The sequence below is a fragment of the Sinocyclocheilus rhinocerous genome, unplaced genomic scaffold, assembly GCF_001515625.1.
Source record: "Sinocyclocheilus rhinocerous isolate Xijiao unplaced genomic scaffold, SAMN03320098_v1.1 scaffold178, whole genome shotgun sequence".
Classification (NCBI taxonomy): Eukaryota; Metazoa; Chordata; class Actinopteri; order Cypriniformes; family Cyprinidae; genus Sinocyclocheilus; species Sinocyclocheilus rhinocerous.
Genome location: NW_015653463.1, coordinates 1,182,016 through 1,206,641, shown reverse-complemented (window position 1 = coordinate 1,206,641; position 24,626 = coordinate 1,182,016). Strand labels below are relative to the sequence as shown.

General features: G+C 36.1%; 1 protein-coding gene across 1 annotated transcript in view; it reads left to right on the top strand.

The window, feature by feature from the left end:
- ror2 (receptor tyrosine kinase-like orphan receptor 2) overlaps positions 1–24,626 on the top strand; it is a 95,019-nt gene that overhangs the window by 52,419 nt on the left and 17,974 nt on the right. The window contains exon 2 of the mRNA XM_016522120.1: positions 16,098–16,178. Within this exon, the coding sequence (XP_016377606.1) occupies positions 16,098–16,178 (81 nt within the window). The remainder of the gene's footprint in view (positions 1–16,097; positions 16,179–24,626) is intronic.

Genomic DNA, 24,626 nt, shown 5'->3' with positions numbered 1-24,626 from the left:
TTATAATAAAGTATATCTATAATGCAATGCTAATCGACATAGCCTTTATCACTGCTTAAAATACTATGAAATATGTTGCGTGCCTTATTCTCTGTAAGAAGCCAAATCATCTCACAGAAAGATTTATTTCAAACACTCGACTGACGTTATAAAGTGTAAAAACATGTTATTAAATGTCGTATTTTCATGTGCTTTCAGATGGAGCAGCATTTACTAAACAGAGCCGTAGTTCACTGAGAAGCTACGCAAACAGCTTTCATAATCTCAGAATAGGGATGCACGATATTGGATTTTTGCCGATATCCGATATGCAGATATTTTTCAACTCATTTTGGCCGATAGCCGATGCTGATACCGATATATTTCCTTTTGTTTGGAAACAACACCAAGTCTCTTCTGTGCGGAAATTATAAACGCATTATTTTTAATAGATCGTAGGAGACATCTTGAAGCGCTACTTGCTGATTAAGGACCTTGTGAAGTAATCCCAGAAGGTGCTCTTTGGTTGGGTTTGAAGCAACTATTGGAAAAAATAAGAATCCAAGGCACTTCTTCTGGTCCAAAAAAGTTAAAAAGCCTTTATTCACATTCTGTCCATCTCAATAAACAAAAACATCTCAATAAATGCATCAGTGTGCAGAGTTTTAGGCATGTTTAATGTTTATTGAGATGGCCAGAATGTGAATAAAGGCTTTTAAACTTTTTTTGGACCAGAAGCAGTGCCTTGAATACTACTTTTTTTGTACCAATATTTTACATTTTGTTTAGTTTAACAAAAACTTATTTGTTAGAATTAAATAAACAATAATGAAGTTATTTTATAATGACAGTACATTAAAAGCTTTTAAAATAATCATAAAAATCAACTATATATTAATCGCTGCATTTTTTCCAGAAAGATAGATTTAACATTTGTAGATGGTCTAAGATTTTGGTCAAAAGAGTTGTAAAAAATTCTGAAAATCTATTAGAGCTCATAATTCGTTTATAAAAAAAACAATCATATTACAAATTAATGAATAAATCTGTATATGTCAAATTATTTAATTTACAAGTGTCATGTTTGTGATTTTTTTATTTATTTTTTTATTCATGTAAGCTATAGATTCTGACCTTTAAATCGAAACACACTCATGATTTTATGACATTGATACTGCTTTATTTATTCAGAAACCCAAGTTTCTTAGTGATATTTGTGTATTTTACTTTCATTTTGTTACAAGTAGGCCAACAGCACTGTTGACTCTTATCACACACCGAACGCATCATCTTGTACGTGCATTCTCAAATTAAATGCAGCGATCCAAAACGGTCTAATCTAATCATCATTCAGGCAAAAGTTCACTTCAAGAATGACCACACCGCTGACGTGATCTAATCGCTAGCACACCCTGAGCACATGTGAGGTAATCCTCTTATCGGCAAGACATATCGACATATCGGGCCGATGCCGATATTTACATTTAAAGCCATTATCGCCCAATTCCAATATCGGTCCGATAATATCGTGCATCCCTATCGCAGAACGATATCTTCGATTGCGATTTCGTGCGATTATACCGTCTGCAATTTGTTTTTTTATTTATTTATTTTTTTGCGTAGCTTGTCAGTGAACTACGGCTCTGTGTAGTAAATGCTGCTCCATCTGGAAGCACGTGATGATATTTACTACTGATCACAGAACCGGCTTTACTGACGAGATGCGCATGACAATCACATTCGATTAATTGTGCAGCCCTAATCTGAAGTTATTACAAGATCTCGATGATGGTTTAAAGTGGGTTTGAAACTTTTGAGCAAAAACATTAATGATCACACAAACATTTTGAAGTGTAGCTTAATGCTAATTGTACCTCTAATTATATTTTAAGGTATATTCTTGTAAGCATTATAGATAATTTGTGTTTCTGGTGAAGAACCAAATGTTAGTTATCTTAATTTAATGCTGTATATTGAGCAGCGGACAATATACATAGTCTACATGAGGAAAAAGGCTTTGTTGGTCTGTGCCACCTAGCGTGCAGGCGTGAATTAGCAGAAGGCGATCAATTGTTTCGCGCTCGGTGTGAAAGCAACGTTCATTGGCCTTTCATATCGCGTTCAGAGTGAAACAGCCTTTAGACATTCAAAACAAACCTCAAATTAAATTGGCTTTTTATCATTGTACTGTTGTCAGCTGCTCCATAGAAATTGCTTTTATATTGAAAATCTTGTTGCTGCTGAAAATGTGGTATGAAAAGGCCTTTAGCCACAGTTTTTTTACAGCACAACTGTTTTAAGGCAGAGCTCGACCAGCGAAGCACCAGTGCATTTATGACTGAACTTATTTGGCCAGATTTCTTCTCACTTGAAGCCGAGTTGATTATCTCATTACAGGCCAAGTGTAAGAAATCCACAGCGGTTTACACTAAACCACAGAAAACAAACCATAAATTCAGAGAAGAACAATGCGCAGTAATTGCATGAATCGGGGGATTTAGCAGATTGATGAGGTGGATGATGAACATGTTCCACAGTCTAGCTTTTTGTTAGCTTTAAAGGCGAGTTCATACAGAATTAAAAACTATTCACAAATCCAATTTCTAGTTGAAAAGTTTAATACATGAAACCTGTCAGGTGTTTTGAATTAATGTTGTGTTTATTGTATTGAATCTTGTACTCCGTATTGTTTGACCCCTTTTTTTTTTTTTTGTACTTTTGTTCATGGTCTTTGTAATTCTCTTTCAGTTACCTTGTCTTAATTGTGTTTAGGTGTTCTGTTCTGCAAAATTAACTTTGGTTTTTGTCTGAAAACAGTTTTGTTTTTGTACGACTGTTTGTTCATTTTTGTCTACCAAATTACCTTTGGCTTTTGTCTGCAACATTGTGTTGTTTTTTGTCTACAACACTTGTTTTCAGAAAGTCTGATTGTAAGTGGCAGATGGATGATTTTGTCAACAATTTGCAAGTTTTGGTGCATTTTTCCTCTTTTGCATTGGAAATCCCTTATGTTTCTGTGCATCAGTGTATGTCTACTGTATTAGGGCATTCTCAGACTGTTATAGACTGTCTTGTGCAAATCTATGCCTCTGCTACGATGTTCTGTTATAGTTTAAATGAGAAAAGTGAGTTTTGTAAATCAGTTTAATTTGTATTGGAACTGACGCCAGTCACTAATTAACTTTATAGACATTTGTGTAAACAACAACAAAGCTAGTCTGTTTTAATGCAGAAGCTAGACATTATGCAACTGTCCATGAATCAATTACTGTCAATCTTCACCTGTGAATATCCATTACAAAATTATGAATTGTAACATTGTTGCAGATTTCTAAAATTTTCATTATAACAGTTTTGCCCCAGCAGTAAAAGGCATGAAAATAATTTTAAAAATGTATAATAAAACACCACACATAATATTTGAATGTAATTTCCAAGCTGTAATATTGTCAAAGTATCCAAAATGTTCATAAATATTATTTATTTGTGTGTAGATTTTAAATATCCATTGCGTCTAGCAACTGTACAGTTTCATGTCTCCAAAAGACAGGGCATGTTTACTCTGCTAAAGTGGTGAAAAACTGCTTTGGAAGCAGCATAAACACCACGGAAAGCTGTGTTTATACCATTGTTTCCTAGGGAGCTCTGATTTTGCAACAAGAGAGCCATAATTGGTCCTAACTACACGAAAGTGTATATTTAACTATATATAATAAACATCCAATGAATCTTTTTGGCCAATTCATTTAATGAATGGACTCGTAAGAGTTGTTTGGGAATCTGGTTACACTGAACACACTTTTTGTTTAGAGAACAAATGTGAGATTCTGTCCACATTTACAGAAGAACAGTTTACAGATCACAGTTCTGATAATGGAACCGAACATAATAAATTAAGAAATGCACAGAATGAGTACAAAGACATTTTAGCACTCATAATATCTGGAGAGAAATAGCGCAGATGCTGGACGAGGATGAAACTTTCTAGTGCGCATGTGTTGTCCGCATGAGACCTATTATGCCCCATTTTACAATATGTAATATAAGTCTCAAGTGTCCCCAGAACGCGTCTGTGAAGTTTTTACACAAGCTTGCAGAGAAAGGCTTACAAAAAAATGTAATGGGTTAATCTTTTTCACGTTTTCTGGGTTGGTAGATGCACCAGGGACCCGATTATAGCACTTAAACATGGAAAAAGTCAGATTTTCATGATATGTCACCATTAAAAAAAACTATTGAAATATAGGCTACTTTGGGTCTAGGAAGTGATTCTCAATTCCCAACGTTAACTAACTCTCTAAATTGCTACTTCTGCTTTCTATAGAGCTTCTTAGAGCCTCCATGTTAGTTGGACTTTCCTGGAAACACTTTAAAATTTTGGCTTGCATGTAGTTAATCATGCAAAAGCAAAACAGACATACACAAGCTTGCACAGTCTTTCCTTTTGGGATATTCTGGTTTCACAGCAAGTTCTGAAAGATGTACTCAAAGCATAACCAACAACAAAAACTCCGAACAAAAGGTTTATTAGCACTGTTGGGATGCACATGAAAAAGGAAGGTTTTGAAACTCTGGTTTCCGCATCTGTTGGAGCGCTTGTGTGGGAGTTGTGAAGGTCTGTCCCCAGAGGCGTGTAGTTTGCTATTGACAGGCTGGAGGTGATGAAAACCAGAAGATGTCTCAATAAAGGCCCAGTGCTTCTCAGACCTGCTCGAGCAAGTCCAGCAATGCACGACCAAACATAACATCCTCCCATTTATCCTTCACTGCTTTTTAATGAACAGGTGGCAGCTCTAAAAGAGAGTTTTTTTTTCTACAGTAAGGCATCTTAATGGTTTGAATATGTTCTACAGCACCTCCTCTGTTATATGTAAACTATTTGACCAAAAGTATGTGGACCCCCCTTCTAATGATCTAATTACAGCTTCCTATTCCAATACATATATATGCAAACTCATTCTCTGGCAGCAGGAGGCGCTGTTGGAGTGGTTGAGGTCGAGGTTTCCCCGGTAACTGCTGTACACAAAGCAGCGCTCCACTCACAAAAACACTGCTTTATCAGACATTACACGCAAGATTAAATTAAAATGACATCCAATTTTCTGAAGACAGTCGGTTTCCTTCAGAAATACAGTGATATAAAAACACCCGCACTCAGTGTATGGGAAACAATGTAGTCTCATAATTGAAGTGTCAAGTGAAAAAGCATAATAGGACCCCTTTAAAGACCAATCTAAAATGGATATTTTGCCCAAAAAGGACAATTCTGTCATCATTTACTCACTTCATGTCATTGCAAATGCAGAAAACCTGTTTATTTTCTGTATAATATACTCTCATCTTTTTTTCTCCATCTAATGGAAGTCCACACTACCGAAATTTCCAAGCTTCAAAAAGACATCATAAAAGTAATTAATGTGAATCAAACAGTTCAAGTCTTATGATAAGAAACGATGAACAGATTTAATTTAGGCATTTATTCACGTATAAACATTGAGAAGTGCACGTTGAATATGTCATTGAATAGTGCAGCATTTTATTTTATTGTATGACTTTTTTTTTTAAAGAAAAATTCTATGGCATCTGCTATATTTTGAAAGGTTAGCCTACATCTGTTTAAGACCAACAATAAGAACTGCTTTCAAAAGTAAAGGTCCTTTATTGGCATCTGTGGTTCCATAAACAACCTTTAACATCCACACAATCTTTCCATTGCAGTTCTTTATAGTGGAAAAAGGTTCTTAAACCGATCTCCACGTTCTGTTAAGATCTCTTCATTGAAAGGATGGTTCTTCTGTGGCATCGCTGTGAAAACCCACTCTTTTCTTTGAGGATGGCACACAGAATAGTGCGACTCGATGGCCACCTCATGTGAATGGAATTTATTGCTTTGCTCTAACAGGATGGTTTCTAAAATAAACTATTATGTTGGCAGAAGGTCCACAAATCTGGTCTGTAACATGTCAGACGAAGCACTCTGTAAGTTTTCTCGCTGTCCTCTCTGCAGAATATTGCCCGCTGCCCCACTTTGGGCGATTTTGCCAACGTCATAACAGTCATATGAGCTATAGATGGCTCTCCAGGGTGGAAAGTGTAAGTTATCCTTGTGTCAGCGGATGTAAATTGCAGCATGTCGTCTGACACGAGCCAGTGAGGTGGGCTGTAACTGCCTGATGTTTTGTTAATGTGAGTTTTGTCAGCTTTCCAGCTGGAGCGTTACACACTAGACACACTAGTCATTCCTGAATGTGAGAGCGCCTGGTATAGTCCGGTTGACACAGAGTCATGTTCACATTACCATGTAAAGCTCAGCTTTACTTACAAACCTGACCACATCTACTTTAAGTGACAAGTGAATTTTTCTGCCAACAAATTTTATTTTATTATTTAAAGGATAAGTCCACTTCCAGAATAAATTTTCCTGATAATTTACTCACCCCCATGTCATCCAAGATGTTCATGTCTTTCTTTCTTCAGTCGCAAAGAAATTACGTTTTTTGAGGAAACATTCCTGAATTTTTCTCCATATAATGGACTTCAATGGTGGCCAACGATTTCAAGGTCCAAAATGTAGTTTCAATGCAGCTTCAAAGGACTCTACACGATCCCAGACGAGGAATAAGGGTCTTATCTAGTGAAACGATCTGTCATTTTCTGAAAAAAAAAAATTATATTTATACACTTTTTAACAATTCCTGGAATGTTTTCCTCAAAAAACTTTAATTTCTTTGCGACATGGGGCTGAGTAACTTATCAGGAAATTTTTATTCTGGAAGTGAACTTATCCTTTTTTTTTTATTATTACTCTGTGACAAGTGAATTTTTCTGCCAACCAACAAATTTATTTGTTTATTTTTTTTTTTTTTTTATTACTCAACTTTAAGTGACAAGTGAAATTTTCTGCCAACCAACAATTTTAGCACAATTTTAGGTTTTATTTTATTTCTCTACTTTATGACAAGTCGATTTTTCTGCCAACCAACAATTTTGGCACAATTATAGATGTTTTGTTTTATTATTTTATTTTACTCTAAGTGACAAGTGAATTTTTCTGCCAACCAACAATTTTAGCAAAATGTTAGATGTTTTATTTTATTTTATAGCTTTTTTTTTTTTTTTGCTTATTGTATTTATGGCATGAAATCAAAATCGGTTGTTGGTAAGAAATCGAAATTGATCCCATTTTTTGATCGAGTAAAGTTGTTCGAACTTTGGCAGCCACTTTAGTAACGCTGTGACTGCCGTGTTATTCTATAGAGTTGAATGCATTGGGCAGTGCTGTGGTCTGCATTACGTGATCACTTTTACACTATGCTCCTCATTTTAAGTGATGACCTATTACACTTTATATATTTAGTCTTGTTATGACTACCAGCATTCCTGCAGATAAACACAGTGCCCAGAGGGAGTTTATGTCTGTGCAGAGAGCTGTTATTATCCCATCATTTGTGTGGAAGATCTGAGCAAAGCTTGTACGCTGCCATGTAATTACACTTTTGCCCTGAAAAATACACTGCTCTGATATAAGCCGGACTTATGACATTTCACATGTACATGCATCACACTGGCTATTCTTTGCATTAGGTAGGTGGATGAATGGAAACATATCTCCTAAAATTACATCTTTTTGGCACCTAATTAAATTGTTATTCTCCTGTTGAATTGATTTAAAGATCAGAGCAGCATTACATTTATGTCAGATTTGGATTTTGTACATCTGGCAGGGTCTCCTCAGATTCTCTGAATGCTGCAGGCCTTGGAGGATTTGAACTACAAACAAATGTTTGCTCTTACCGTCTCTTTTGAAGTCTGTTTCCAATGGCCTGGCCAACATTGAGTTTACTGCGAGGGTGGTCCTCAAATTCTTGCATTTAAAAACCGATTTGATTGATTGATTTTTCTATGTAAGAAGCCCTTGTAAACACTTCTGTGCTTTTGTGAAACTGACTAACTAATCAATTTGAGTACTCCATTTTAAAAAATCCTCGATTTGCATTTTGCCCGTGTCGAGTAACTGGCAAAATACCGGAAGTGGCGCATTCCACGGACGAGAATCCATGAAATGCGTTATTAGACCCATTTCCAAGTTTGCATAATATATTAAACCCATTTAAAAATCACAATAAAGCATAATGCTATTGTGAAATCACAAATGCTACGATTCAATTAAATAAATATATGCGATGCAGGTTTAATATGTGCTTTAATTACAGTAGTCAACATTTGAAGTGGATCAAAAAAGTTCATCAGTTGTCCTAAGACAAGAACCCATTTCGGTTTTAGGAAAACTTTGAAAGGTTTTGATCCACTTCAAATGTTGACCAGTGTATTTACATGCATGTAGGTTACGTATGTGCGTGTCAGAGCGGCTCCGCTCACAGTAAATGCTGCTCCACACAAACTGTTATCATTTACATGTGTGGAGCATTTCAAACTCCATCTCTGCATATTGTTGTGAGTTTGGGTTTATTAACATTCATCTGGGAATGCAGTGTGCGCCATTTCATCAAGGTAAATCATTTATAAATCTACGTAAACATAGGAGAATACTTCAATATCTTTCTCAATATGTTTACTGTTCATCGCAATTTCAAAATAAAAGCTCAAACTCTCGCTCTGAGTTAATACGTTTTGACACATTCAAGAAATTACAGTGGCTGTAGCATTTCTGTCATAAAGAAATGGCCAAATATTAAAGATTAAGTTGACGTTTGAATTAAATGTTATTTAGTCAATATTAAACAAGGATTAGATTGCGCAGTAAAGTGTAAAAACAATCGTCAGGCCGCTGGCGCCCTCTGCAGTCATTTGTTATAATGTATAATGTACATTAGCTCTATTGTTTATAATACATTATAGTATATTTTAAAAGTTTTGTTCAATAAAACCATATGATTACTTGCTTTTGATACTTTATTTGAACCAATTATTATTGCCTCATTACTATTATATATGTATTTTAAGTAATTTTAAAAGCTATTGTTCGCTTGGGTCTTTTTTTGTTGTTGTTACCACAAAAAATGTGATTACTCGATTAATCGGCAGAATAATCGACTGATTACTCGATTACCAAAATAATCATAAGTGACAGCCCTAGTCTACTGGTGTATACAGATACTGCGTCCAAATACAGGACAAGTGGATTGATGGATGGATGGATATGTTTGATGTGGTCAGGAATTGCAGCACTTGATTTGATGTTGTCACATGATATTGTGAGATTAGATGTCATTGGATGATGAGTTTAATGAATTGACGGCATTGGTGACTGTTCCGTATTAGATGCCAGTTTAGAACAATGCCGGCTTTGATCCACATCTCAGGAGTTCTTTAATGCTATTGGAACAAGTACATTTCAAACTAATGAGCCACTGCTGGCCTCACTAACCATATCAACCAGCTGTTCTGTAACTGGATCTAAGGAAACTTGTTTTGGGGTTTTTCATTCTCTGAAGGAAACAAACTGTTCAGGAATGCTGTAACGCTTCCTTCCCTAGGTTATTGCTTATGCCTGTTAGGAACCACCACGAGCTGTTTTCCATGCTTGTCACCTCATGCGAAGTACATCTGCAGATGTGCTGGTGAACCAGGTCTGGAAGTTGATCGTCTTGGTGTCTTTTTGCAGATCCATGATTGCAGGCCAGAACTGACAATTGCGCGAATAAACGAATGAACAAGTAAAGCCAGGAATGTGCCCAGTCAGACCTGAAACACAAAACGTACTGATCCCTCTTTCAAAGCTAACACAGTTGCTCATATATGGTCAGGGCCAGAGCTGGGTAGTAACTGATTACATGTAATCTGGATTACGTAATCGGATTCCAAAAAGTAAGTACTTGTTATTCGGTTATGAGTATTTTAAAATGTAAGGCAATTAGACTACAGTTAATTTTTTATTTTTTACATGATTATATTTTATTCACACATTAGCTATAAATTATTCATAATTTGATTTCTTTTTCATCTTTTAAAATGTCCTTTTTAAAATAGCCTATGTAATCGGATTCCAAAAAGCCAGTACTTGTTATTCGATTATGAGTATTTTCAAACGTAATGTAATTAGACTATAGTTACTTTTTTATTGATTGCATAATTACATTTTATTCACACATTAGCTATAAATTATTCATAATTTGATTTCTTTTTCATCTTTTAAATGTTCCTTTCTAAAACAGCCTACCACTTGTATACCTTCAGAAAGTCTTCCAGTTTTGTGGACATTCACACCGAGACCAATCACTAGTCAGATGGCTATAATTACACAGAAAATTGAGAGGCCGCACTCAATTTGAGATCTGGATTTACAAAAATAATTTAATGCTCTTTATGATGTTAATAATAACAAATAAATATTTGCATTTGTATTTGTATTTTTATATTAGTGCTGTACAAGATTATCCTATTTAAATCAATGTGATAAATGAGTTAGGTCAGAAGTAATCTAAAAGTAATCAAAAAGTAGTCTGATCATATTCCCTAAAATGTGTAGCCTAATGTATTGGATTATGTTACTAACTACAATTTTTGTCATGTAATTTGGAATCCGTAATCTACCCAGCTCTGGTCAGAGCCTAAACAAAACATCTCATCTGTGGAAGAGAATGCAGTGTTCTTCTCGATTTACTTCATGGGAAGCTACAATTAACTAAATGGGTTTTTAGCGGTGTTGTTTTTCCCAACCAGTTCAGCTCTTCCAAAGTTTCTCCCCTTTATCCCGCTCCTTTATTTTATGAATCTGGCAACCAGTTCCGGACTAAACGGTTCTCCAGAGGACGAGATGGAGTGTTAACAAGCTTCTACATTCTCAGTCTGGCCGAGGGTGTGCTGCCCCCATCCTGGAGCCGGACTCTCCCACGGGGGGCGGCTCGGCGCGCTGCAGCCATCACCTCTTTATGAGCGCTCCGAGTGGCCTGCTTGCCGACAGTTGCCAGGCGAGTAACTCGCTGAAAAAGGAGAATCCGCTGTGAAAGGTGGTGATTCAGAGGCTTGAGTGCTCGCAGGCACCCTGAGCCAAAATAATTAGATCAGCGTCTTTTCCCAGGTCTCCACACTGGCCCTTTTGTTAGCCTCCCTGCAGTGTGGTGGCAGCGGCCTGCTGATTACTGCTGTGGGCCGCTAACACGAGGGTTGAAGGTTCAGTCCTAACTAGAGCTGACTTGGGAACTGATAAGATGCATGATAATAGACGTTACAAGAAATTACAGAAGAAAAAAAAAATGCATTTACGAACATGACTCCGAGTGCTGAACTCCCGTGAAGATGATTCTTCTTTTTCTTTTTTTTTTAATGAATCCAGTCTTTAATATAGGCAGTGTTGGGAAGGTTAGAGATTACAAGTTACCTTGTTATAAAAAGTAGTGTAACTATTTCAATTACTTTATTAAAGTACTGTAACTGATTACATTTGATTACTTTTCCATTACTTTTCTACATTTCTAATAAATGTATTCAACTGGCAGGGTTAACCTTACAGTAGTACTCAACACTGATTACTGTCAGACTTTCTAAATCCTTTGTCACTTTAAGATTAGAATAATTTCATTTTAAAGCACAGCAACCACAAAATCAGACTTTAGCACCTCTTCTTACTTTGAGGTCATTCTGAGGTTAAATACTGATTTAAAATCATAACAAGAAACCGTTTAATAGTTATGATGCTGTTTTTGAAATCAAATCTTTGCATAGCTATGACAGAAAACACTGGCATCTAACAATGCTTTGGAAAAAAATACAGTATTAAATAAGCATGTGTCCTATTCTGTGAACTCCTGAAACATTGGTGTGTCTCATATTTTAGAGCAGTCAGTGCAATTTGGGAAAGAAATCAATCAAATCTGTATGTTTGTAAAAATATTCAGATGTAACCCCCTTTGTAATCATTAACATTTTCATAAGTAACTAATTTAATTACACACGCTTTCTTTTAGTAACTGTAACGGATTACAGTTACATTTATTTTGTAATTAAATTATGTCATTCTGTTACATGTAACTAGTTACTCCTCAACACTAAATATAGGAGATGTCTCGGAGACGTTCAAAATGTGTGTTGTTGAGGCCTCCCGGAACAGTTGAGGTGAGAACCGCTGTTATAATTTGCATATTAAGCTGAGATTGGACAAAGTAGTTTAACAAAAAAATTTAAATCACTGTAATGTTTTTAGTAGCATGATTGTTGTAGTGTGTGCAGAGCGAATTCAAGCGAGCTCAAAACCAGTTATAGAAAGTTTGTGAACCGTATTTGTCAGTCAGTGTGCATGTAAATGTCCTTGTTTTCCAGACAAACAACATATGCTTTTTCATCTCGGGTTTGCTTCCACAACTCGTTGCCAAAGTCAGCCTACTTATTCATTTTGTTTTGCCTTTGGCTTTTCCTTTTGCACATGATTAGAGATCGGAAACACCTGTTCATGGCTCAGAGGTGCTAAACTACATGTGTTTTTAATTAGTTTTTGTTCAAATTAAACACAACCGTAATTGTGGTGCTAAAGAAATGGCAGATGGGCCTTACCTTTCCACATAATCTGACTCCATTTTTACATTTGCTACACAAATCTGCTTTATTTGTATTGACTTAATGACTTAAGACTCATTAACGGCAAGAACATTAACTATATTAGCGTCCACAATAATGAACGATAACGTTCTTTTCGCTTATAAGCATGCCCTGCAGTTATCGTCTGCCGCTTTAAATGCTCAAGTAGTTTTGGGTGTCAGTGTTTTCATCGTTCATCACCTGGAAGAAAGTGTTCTAATAGTGATTCCAACAATATTGTCCCTCTGTGTTATCATTATAGCTGGGGTATGACTTCTCTGTTCGCATTTAATTAGAGCGATTGCGGTCTTTTACATCTTTTTAAGGTTCCAAAAGGTTGTTTTTTTTTCAGTGATGCCATAGAACAGGGTTCCTCAATAGGCGGCCCGCGGGCCACATCCGGCCCGTGAGAGAAAAAAGTTTGGCCCGCGCTAATTTCAAATAATGTGGCATGAAAATTCAAACGCAGCATCAGAAAGCTACATTAACTTACATCGTGTCTACACCGGACGCGAGCGGCGTGGCGCTACGCAATAAAATACAAGATTATAATCCGTGATGCTGTCTTGGATGCGGCGCGACACGACAAATCCCTTGTTATGGAATACATGTGTTGGTTCGCAGTGAGTTCACAGTTTTAACGTACAAGTTTGCTTTAATTTATTTTCAAGATCTGAGGTAAAATATCTATTGTTGCTTTCACTATGGCTATAAAGATAATAATATTCAAACTCACATTAGACACTTTTAACATTGAATAAAGCACATAATCATTACCTGAGATTATCACTTCCTAAAATAGAATCCCATGTCGCTTATAGTCACGTGTCGCTGTCGCGGTGGTTAGGACAAAAACTACATGGAAGCTTTTTATCGCGTCGTGTCTGGTTGGGATACACGGTGTTACAGTTTGTAATCCCCCCCAAAAAATCTAAGCATAAAAGAATTAATACTGACAAATCTAATAATTGAATCTGCAATTAGGGAAAGTGGAGAGAAGAGATCCAGTCTGGGAAAGAGCAGGAACAGTTGATTTTTGTTTGTTTGTTCATTTGTTTTTAATATTCAACATGCAAAGTTCTGTATCTAAATGCAAAAATGTTCATAATTATTTGAATAAAACAGACTACTGGGGTAAAAATCTGAATATTAATATATATATATATATAGGTCAGTGGCCCTTGGCTTGGTATTGTTGGCAGAATTCGGCCCTCGGCGAAAACTAATTGAGGAACCCTGCCATAGAAGACCATTTTTGGTTCCTCAAAAAACCTTTCAGTAACCAGTTATTAAAAGAACCATTGTTTTTTGTTAGTGTGAAGAACATTTTAGTAATCTGAAGAACCTTTTTCACTATAAAGCACCTCCAATTCCTTGGATGTTAACGAATTTTCATGGAACCAAAGAATCCAATAACGAACCTTAATGTTTGAGAGTGTAGAGTTTCTCATTTATGAAGAGACATGGTGTGACCATCTGGTTTAATATTTGGAAATCTATCAATAAATTGTAAAAAAATGTAAAATTTCAACATTTTGAATTTCACATCTGTAGAGCATGAATTATGTTCTTTTGCAACTTTCCAATTCTGTGGCGCTGATTCCATTAGGATGCCATTAATAATGGATTCACGTAAAATGTGTACATTCAAAAGCGTCCTCTGCTTTTCTGTGTGACTCATGTCTTTGGATTGTGCATTAGTTTCAGGCACTGGAATGTTTGAGATATTTCATATGTGAATTAAGCGTCACCACCACAAGAGAAATGTGTCTGTAACTCTAGTGTATGTGGGTTCTGCCATGGCCTCGCCGGCTCTGAAAGACACCATCTGTGTGTGTTATGGCAGATAATCATTCAACAGGCTGCGAGGCGGCATTAAATAAACCTACAGGACCAATGTTTGATTAGCGCAATCACCAACTTCATCAAGATCTTCCTAATCTTTGCAGTTCTTTGTTTTAGCACAGACGAATGTTAAATAGTCAATGTATATTTTACGTAAGTAGTTGGCTGACTTGTCTTTGCCAATCTGATTTGTGTTACACAATGATGATTTGTAATCTTTCGAATGTAAAGTTGCGGTAGTACTGTAATCATTTTATTAAGAATAAAAAATCAAGACAGGATCATTTTAATTACCGTATTTCAGTACGTATGGGGTAAAACGAGCCATGTGGTGTGTTTGTTAGGACTGTGTGGATGAGTCCTAATCACTCACGAATGCTTCAGCTGGCAGCGCGTTATGGATTATTACTTGAATACAGCACTGTAATTACGAGGAAGACATTGCCCAGCTGTGTATAGCATGTCAAATGTGGTTTTCGACACAGCTTACTTCTATTTGAGGATAATTTGCCTAAAAACAATTTAATTTATTGGAACAGATGAAACGAAGAAATAATTGCAACAACATATTAAGCAAGCATAATTTATGCCCCATATGCAATGGTTCTCACGCTGTTTTCAGTCTCCGAAGGAAATCACTCCACACTGTTAAACAAGCATGTAATTTGCCTTTAACCACATACAGTGAGCTTGTTAAACACCGGCCCAGTTACCATCTGATGATTATATGAAAACTCCACTCGTGTTGTCTGTGTGATCAACTCAATTTAGGGTATTTATGGAGCATCTCAGATACCACACTGTCAGCAGTAATGTGTTTTATTATAAATGAGATGCTCTTTTTGGAACAGATGAAGGACAAACTAAACGCCGTTTCAGATCAAACACTCCGGGTTCAAGCCGCCTGAAGCTGATTTTTTTCTTGCATCACAATTAATGGTAATTTTCCAGTGAAGAGAGCTCTTAGTCATAGTCTAATATTTTCTTTATTATTTTGCTGTTGGTGCAAAATAATATGATCCAAGAAGAATTCTTAAAAAAATAAAAAAAATCTAGCTTTAATAATGCACCTGTAGGCCTATCTCATTTTGGTTTCATGTGAAAAATTACAATTTTCAGCCATTTTATTTTTATTATTTTTTTTGTACATTTATTTTTATCACTGATTCCCCACAGAAACATTTGATTTTATATGCCTTACAGGAATATTGAATTAATATTCACTGTTCACAGTAGAATATGTATATTCAAGTCACTGTATGAATTGCATGTTTGTGTATTTCTATAAATGACCTGTTGGTAACACTTTAGAATAGGGAACACATTTTCACTATAAACTAGGAGTTTTCCCTCAATAAACTCCTAACTTGCTACTTATTAATCGTTAGTAAGGTTGTTGTTAAGTTTAGGTATAGGGTGGATTAAGGGATCTAGAATAAATGCAGAATAAAGCATTAATATGTGCTTTATAAGTAATATGCATGCTAATAAGCAACTATTTAATAGTGAGAATTGATCATTAAAATAAAGTGTTACAAACCTGTCTTTGAATTTTAATATGGGTTTACAGCTGCTGCTGTTGTTGCGTATACTCTAGAATTACAAGTTATCGGTTTTACAAGTTACTTTTACCGATGCTAAGGTTCAGTTATTCCATTATAATACTTTGATAAGAGTGCATCTTGCTTGTTAGTCTGTTTATTTGAGCACAGGTCTTGACTGATGTGTCTGTTCTGCAGTGGCTGACGTGAACCTGTCGCAGTCTGGAGAGATCGAGGCTGTAGCTGAGGCCCAGAGTGGAGGACTGCCAACAGCTGAAGGTACAGGAACACAAGGCCTGATTAAACTCTATCCCGAAAGCATCATCCCAACACCTTATATCATGCAGTTTAATTTTACTCAGCTTCGCCATTTTTATCACAATCTCACAGACCACCAATTTGGAAAATCCTGGTATACAGCTTCTAAAAGAAAAGTTCAACCAAAAATACTTTTTATAATGCTCAATTCCTTTTTTTTTTTTTGTAGACAGTCATCAGTTAGCACCACATACAATGGGTTCAAAATCCCTCTCCGCATAGCTGTATATTAAACATTAAATATGTTCTTATTGGCTTTTAAGGCCTGTTCACTCCAAGAACTAGAACTATAATGATAACTCTATTAAAAGAAAAAACAAAACAATGGACAATAACATGTTTCTTGTAAGTGTGCACTGCAGTTATGTCATCTGCTGCTTTATATGCTCAAGTTGGATGGATTCTAATTGGATGGATTCTAATTTTAATTAAGTGTTTTTATCATTTATCACTCTGTAAAAGCATTTTTTAAGTTGTAGGTAACTAGGGCTGTCAAAAAAAAATGTGTATATTCGTCGAATTTAAAATAAAAATCCACATTCGAATGCAAAAGCATTGCATTCGAATTTTATGTGTGCGTCAGGCAGCCTTATCATTGGCGCACGAGATGACGATGTAAGTGTCGTTGCATTTTAATGCTTTTCGTAGCTTATCCAGTTGAACCCACTGGATGCGGCGCTGCTACATTGTTCGTTCAAAATATTGCGGACAAAGAGAACATCAATGCGGAGAAGATGTTGTTTACGGAGAAACTGAAACCAAGCCGTTCACACACAACACATATTTATCGCATTTTCTAGAGGGACATCTATCAGCGTTGCACTCGCGTCTCACACAAGAGAGCCGCAGAAAGCCATGTAAAATTAAAGTTAAACTTTTAAAAAACATGTCTTGAGACTTTATGGCGGTTTTTTTGCATCCCACTGCATCTCATGTTTTTAAAGGTGACATATCATGAACATCTGACTTTTCCAGGTTTTAAGTGCTATAATCAGGTTCCCGGTGCATCTACCAACCAAGAAAACGTGAAAAAGATTAACCCAGTAACTTTGTTTTGGTAAGCCTTTTTCTGCAAGAGTCTCAGAAAACGAGCGCGTCTGATCTCGTTCCCCTGGTGACGTGGCAAAGGGATCTCATTATAATATTACCGCCCCTTAATATGTAAGTTTACACACACGGCGCCCTCATTTTGATTTCGCAAGCGACAACGGTGTATTAATTCTAATGCCATGATTTTCAGATGTGTGCTCTCAGAAAACCGTATATCAGAAGATTAAACTAATATGTTTTAAAACGCATGATTTCAGCGCCAATCAGAACCAAAACAGATGTTTTTAGCAGGTCCCAGCTGTAATGGCGCAGCTCTATTCTGGAAAAGGGGGCGGGGAGCAGCAGCTCATTTGCATTTAAAGAGACAGGCCTGAAAAACAGCGTGTTTCTGCTTCCACTCAAAATAGGCATTTTCAAAATTATATAATAAATGATCTGTGGGGTATTTTGAGCTGAAACTTCACAGACACATTCTGGGAACACCAGAGACTTATATTACATATTGTAAAAAGGGGCATAATATGTCCCCTTTAAATGAAAAAAGTGATCCTAGTATTAAACTATACATATATACATACATGACGCTTTTTGTTTCTAATTGTTTAAGCAACGTAATTAACCCTTGTGCGACCTTTTGGATGTTTTTGTCAGTTTTATTTTTTTAAAACTGCTATTTTTAATCGCAGTGCCATTTAACTGTAAAATGATGCAATTTTTGTTAATAGGCTTTCATTCTGTTGGCAAGGCTTCAAAATTAATTTTTTTACTATTTTTTTACCAGATGGTGCCATTTTTTCAGGTTTGGCCTATAAAGAAAATACTCGCTTTATTTCTGTTTTCTGCTTCTGCATATTATAGAGCCAATTGGATAAATAATGCAGCTATAATTGTGTGGGTGTGTTGGTATGGATGTCAGAGTGTGGTTTGTATGTGTGTCATTAAAAAAAAATTGTGTGTGTTCTTGTAATATTTGAGAGAGAAAAACTCTTCTGTTTCTTTTGAAAATTTGGTACTGCGCCCAAACAAAATCTTACTGAAAGCTCATTTTTTGAGATATCAACCTCAAATTTGGAACACAACTTGTTTAGATTTATGGCTTTGATTTTCTAGCAGGTATAGAGTTCAACATGTTTAATCAAATTTATATTTTATATAAAATATCGTTCTTAAATTATTCATAAACATTTCATAAACATAAACCTCTATAACTTTTTTTTACTTCAACAATAATCTGCCATGGGTCTTCTTTAAAATGAGACCAAACTCAACTCCCAAGCTTCAAATTTTTATGACACGGATATTTTTGTCCCCTATGAAACTGTGTAACTTTTTTTTAATTGATGCACAAGGGTTAATTATATATGGTTTAGAAACATTATTTTAAACATTATGCACTTTTTTTCAAAGATAGTCGTGTTATTTTATTGCTTTGAAAAAACGTGCATTAGTAATATTTTGCTCTGCGCCCCCTTGTGGCCTCAGGAGAGAAGCCAAAAGCTAATAGTTGTTAATAGTGAGAATTGGACCTTTAAAAAAAGCGTGACTAAAAATCAGTGAATAACTGCACGATAGGTGTTCAAGACAAGGTTTGGATCATGAAATGCGGCCTGCTATGTCCGTCAGGAGTGCGTCTGCGTTTCTGCTTTCCGTGTGCATAAATCAAGAGTTTCAGGAAAAGCCACCACTTTGCTCTGGCAGGCCAGTTTAATAGCAGCTCTGAGTATGAGCGCTGCAGAGACTATTTGTGTTGGCCACGGGACCAAGGGGTCTGGGGACGAGAGGAAACCGTAATAGTTTTCAGGAGAGTGAATGAATGTATGAAGGGCAGTGTTTCTAAACCATGCATTACCAATATGAACTTGAAGCAAGAGAAAAGCTCACAGAGGCTGTGAAACACGTTAGCAAGCGAAATGTAGAAGAAACAGTCGGAAGTGAATTCTTTTGTCTAACCAGGTGCATGATAAATCATCCAGAAAATAATGTCTCCATATTCAAAACCAGTTGTGACAGTCACAGAACAGTTGTGTGTTCTGCAACATACATTTTAATAGATTTTTGGTTTCTGTTTTATGGCTTTAGGCTAATTAGCTTCACCCACAGAAAGCTTCTGAGGGAGTTACAGCGATCAGTCGTATTACATTAAAGAGCATCAAAACATTTTTTTTTTTTTTGGAGTTTTGTGATTTTGAGACTTTTCTTAAAAACAACAAAACACAAAAAATGTTGCAATGTTTTGCAATGTTGATCAGCAAATTAATACATCAACTGTTAACTTTGGCTCTTCTTGTAAAAAAGTGTGCTTAATTGTATTGAATGTGTAGTATACTTCAAATCTTAAAAGTATATATTAAAAAAAAGTACTTGCAGATAGTAATGAAAAAAGGCCACTTAAAAGTACTTGAAAGTACACTTCATTTAAGTAGACTTCAAAAATGTGCACTTTCTAATGTCAAATTATGTTTTACTTTGAAGTGCATTTTAAGTCATTGTTTAAAACTTTTCAAAAAATATTAAGTTTGCACTAAATGTATATTATTTCTGTTGTAACTTTTTTTTAAAGAATGCATTAAAGTGTACTTCTCTCAAGGGTTCATAAGAGTCGCTGGCTTCAAGGGTGCATATTCCTCCAACGTTTTAATGAAGTGTTTGAACAATTAAATATGTTGGTATGTTTGACCAGCAATAACTTTGCAAGATCTGCTACAAATGATGTTTATTGAACTTATATTTACATATCAACTGAAAACAACCGTAGGCTAAAAGATCGATCTTGGGATTGAAGAATTGTTATTGTTAAAATGGTGATTGTGAAGCATTGTAAAATCATTATTTTTATCCACCTATCTTGAAATCTACTTGAAAAGTTATTTTAGCTTTTAGCGTTGCGTTTGAAGGCCAGAGGTTGGTTATATGGCGAGTTATAATGGCTTGTCAGCAGTGCTTGTGTTGTTTATCGTTCCAATCATGGCCGCCCACAAGTAGTCAAACCCACTTAACCTCGCCTGCCAGCTGCACTCGCCAATCCTGGGCTACAGAGAGATCTCTCTGAGTGTTTTTTTTTTTTGCATAAGTGGCTGCATGATGGTCCATTCCAACTATGTTCGTGAGTCTTCTTCGTTGTTGTCTTCATCATCTTCTTTTTTCTGCAATATTCTTCTAAATTCTGAATCATAGGACTAATCTCTAGCTAATTTGGCTCTATCTAATTCTTTTTTTTCTTTCAGTAGTTAGTGCTTTACTTTGTGCTATTCACAGTATGTTGTGCTTTAGTAAAGTGAAGTGACGAGTACAGCTTGGCATGTTGGAGTGGGTGCAGCTTTATGCTTTGTCTTGTTTGCTCTTTCAGTTGCACTGGCATCTATGCATGAGTAATAATGGATTAGTGCGATATTAATTTCACATTCTGCCTGTTCTAGCACGCTGACTTTACCTGACTGTAAGTCTAGCCGCACATAGTGGTTCTCAGTGTCGGTGCTGTGGTTCACTGATGTTGAACACGTTCCTGTACAGTAGTGGCTGTCTCATTATGTCACGTCTTCAGAGCGTCAGCTGAGCGTGAGCACAACACCCTCGCTCATGTTTACAGATAGCGGAGGGCCTGTAACAGCTTGCCTTTACCACAGTGAGGGTGTATGGACTCGTGTGTTTTCACGGCTTCACTTTCTCAGTCATTCACAGTTTGGCTTTGCGACACAATTGGGCCTTTCATGCCTCAGTTTCTTCACAAATCTTCTGTGATGTGATGCACATCTTGTCAATGCTGCCTTGGTTTGATGGTGGTCGTTTTTCTTTTTGCTGTTTCGGTCTTTTCCTGTCGTCTTTTGTTGACTGTTGAATTATCTGCTGCTAGGGATTATTACTGTTTCATGTTGTTCCTAACTGAACAATGTGTTTTAGTTGCTTTAAACCTAAGAGTATACTTTAGTTTTATGCATACTCTGTGGTATACATATAGAGTGTGTGACATAAATTTAGCCCATAGCACAGTACACGTGTAATGTATGCATGCAGCCTGACTTTTCTAACCATGCTTATTCTATACGCACAGCTCACAGGTTTTCATTGCAGTAATTAGTTGATCCACATAGAGCTGGCAATACACAATATCATATCAAGATCACAATAAAATACTGTATGTTGATAATAATAAGCTTTGGATATCTAACAGTCTATCATGTAGAAGAAATAAAGGCGACAGCAGCAGTCAGTGATTGTGTCTAATAAGTCTGCATGTTCTGTGTGTCTCTGTGTGAATGAGTGCTGTAGTTTTGTCTGATACACAAACTCAGACGTGTTACGCTCGCGGTGATTTCAGCATCTGTGTCTCAATATATGAGGACATGAACACATCAACTTCATCTCCAGAGCTGCTCTGAGAGTCACTTCAGCTTTACACCGTTTCATTTGAGAAAAAAACTACCGTCGTATACACACTGAAACACAAGAATACAAGATCTTCAACCAAATAAAACCGCCAAATAAAAAAAAAAAAGGTTTGGTTTAACTTGAAGAAATTATGATAGAAATATATTTCTGTCGTATACTAAAATGTACTTCTGAAAGTAGTAATAATAATATTATTATTTTTAAGGAATATCATACAACCAAGATATTTTTTTTATCCATGTCTGTTGTGCAGCATCTTATTTGACAAAAAATCCACAATGTTTTGTTGGAAATTTTTATATTTCTATTTGATTATATTTTAAACGATTGGTGAAATTGTTAAAGTTTTATTTCATTAGACACCATTTATGATGATAAATTTGTATCAAATCATAAAACAGAATTTGGGGGAAAATAAAACTATAAAAAACTATAAAAATTTCATAGGGCCTTAAATTAAAAGATATCGTACTCTGTGGAGTTTAGTTGTGAACAAACAAAGTTATCTTTACATTCATTCTCAAGGTCTAACACACAAGGAAAACATTTCCTTCCACATTTTAATGGTAAAAGAGTATTGTGATTAATTTTAATATTGAATGATATGAGAAAAATACATATTGTGGTAATATTTTTGGCCATATGTCCTGATGCGTTGTTTCACAGTCAAAAACTGATGCGAGATAAACGCAACTCTAGTTCAAGAGTATCTTTGGGCCAGTTTTACTAAACAGGGCAAATCGCAAATTAAAGAACACAGACGCAACATCTCATTTACATATCGACCAATGCAATATACCAAGCGCAGCGCAAATAAGAGCAGTCGCAAATAAAGAAATAAAGAAGCCACAGTACGTTGAAAAGAACCGGAGGCCAAAAAATGCTAGAAGTTGCATGAAGTTTTGATAGAGCTGGTTTTGCTTGACTCCTAGTTGAAGGTTCCAAGTCGTCTTTTATTTCCTGAAGCAAGTTAAAAAATAACATGGCTTGGCAAACGATATTTTCGTGTTCTTGCATTCCAAATAAATTACGCTCCTAGTTGAGGGTTCCAAGTAGTCTTTTATTTCCTGAAGCAAATAAAAAAATATTGGCAAACGATATTTTTAAACTACAAAATAAATAAATAAATAAAATAGTTACCACTGCTGCAAGGGTGTTTCTAATACAACGGCTGATTGCCGTAATCAATCTCTTTATAATTTTTTAAAATGGGGGCAAAAACAAAAGTGTTGCGTTTATAATTTTGTTCAGTGTATATTTACCTGTTATGACTTAAAAATTTGCATGTAATGCGCATCGTAAAACAATCAGGAAAAAAGGCATCAAAGTTTTAGTGGAAAAAAGAGTTTCAAACAGTCATCTCTGCAGCACAGCAGCGCTGACACACACCTGATAAACGCAGCTCAGTTGTACAGCGCGAGAGAGATCGAAATGACGGACACGTGCAAGTAAAAGTATGGAAAAGCAGAGTCTATTTCGTGCACAACTTGAACAAACTGCACCATTATCGCAAAATGCTTTGTTACTTTTTAATAAACAAAGTATCAGCTTTAAAATTATGCCAAATTCATAACGAAATTCAAACAATAAATACAGTTTTGGCACTCTTTAATACAGCAGGCGCGATCGCTTTAGCGCCTCAGTTCAAGCAACAAGTGAACCCATTATACGTAATATACATTTACCTCAGAATAACCATTCGGTGTCCATAAGCTCATCAGTCAGCTAGAAAAATAACTATAAAGAAGAGCATTTTGCTATATTTATGCGCTATTGGATGTTAATATTTTACTTAACCTGTTGTCTACATGATTCAACTTCTCCTATACAAAATTGCATTTTACTAATGAAGAAAAACAGACTGAATGTGTGAAAGACATATGACAACACTTATAGGATGCACTGAGGAGGAGCCCAAACTACACTCAGTGGCCAAGTGATGCTTGTTATGGTCCATGATATTTGTACAGATTCTGTGTCATGAACAATTCTTTGTGGCTATATATTTCAAGTTAGAAAAGATTATGTAAAATTGATATTTGACTTGTTTCCATTCACAGCGTTTTTTTTTTCTTTGCGATTTTAAGTCCTGATGTGTGTAGAAACCCACACATCAGTCAAACCTTTAAATGGTTTCAGTGTCTCAAGCTGTTAGTATCCATCACAGTCATCTCAGCGAGGATGGGGGGTTGATTTCTTCTCAAGCCTGCATTGATGCTCAGGGTCCTCACCTTTGACCCCTCTAACAGTCTTCCTTGCCCTTTTCCCTCAGGTTATTTCCTGGAGTTTGTGGAGCCACCAAACAATATAACTATAGTGCAGGGCCAGACGGTCACTTTACACTGCAAAGTGGCGGGCCACCCGTGGCCCAGCATCCGCTGGCTTAAGAACGACGCCCCGGTGGTGCAGGAGCAGGGCCGAGTCTCCATCCGCAAGACAGAGGCTGGATCCAAGCTCCGCATTCAAGACCTGGACACCACCGACACCGGATACTACCAGTGTGTGGCTTCAAACTCCATCAAGGTCATTGCGGCTACTGGAGTGCTCTATGTGCGACTGGGGAGTGGAGGTAAATGATTGCTTTTTAATCTCATTTTAATTATTTTCTGAAGACTTTTAAACATTTAAAGCAAAATAATATATTAACATTGGAAAGAAGAAGGTCAAGACAAGATTGTATGGTAACACTTTAGCATAGGGACCAATTCTCACTATTAACTAGTAGCTTATTAGCATGCATATTATTAACATAATGGCTGTTTATTAGTGCTTATAAAGCACATATTCTGCATGAGCATATTCTACATCCATAATACCTAAACTTAACAACTACCTTACTAACTATTAATAAGCAGCAAATCAGGAGTTTATTGAAGCAGAAGTCATAGTTAATGGTTTGATAATAGTGAGAATTGGACCTTAAAGGGGTCATCGGATGCAAAATTCACTTTTGTTGTTGTTTGAACATAAATG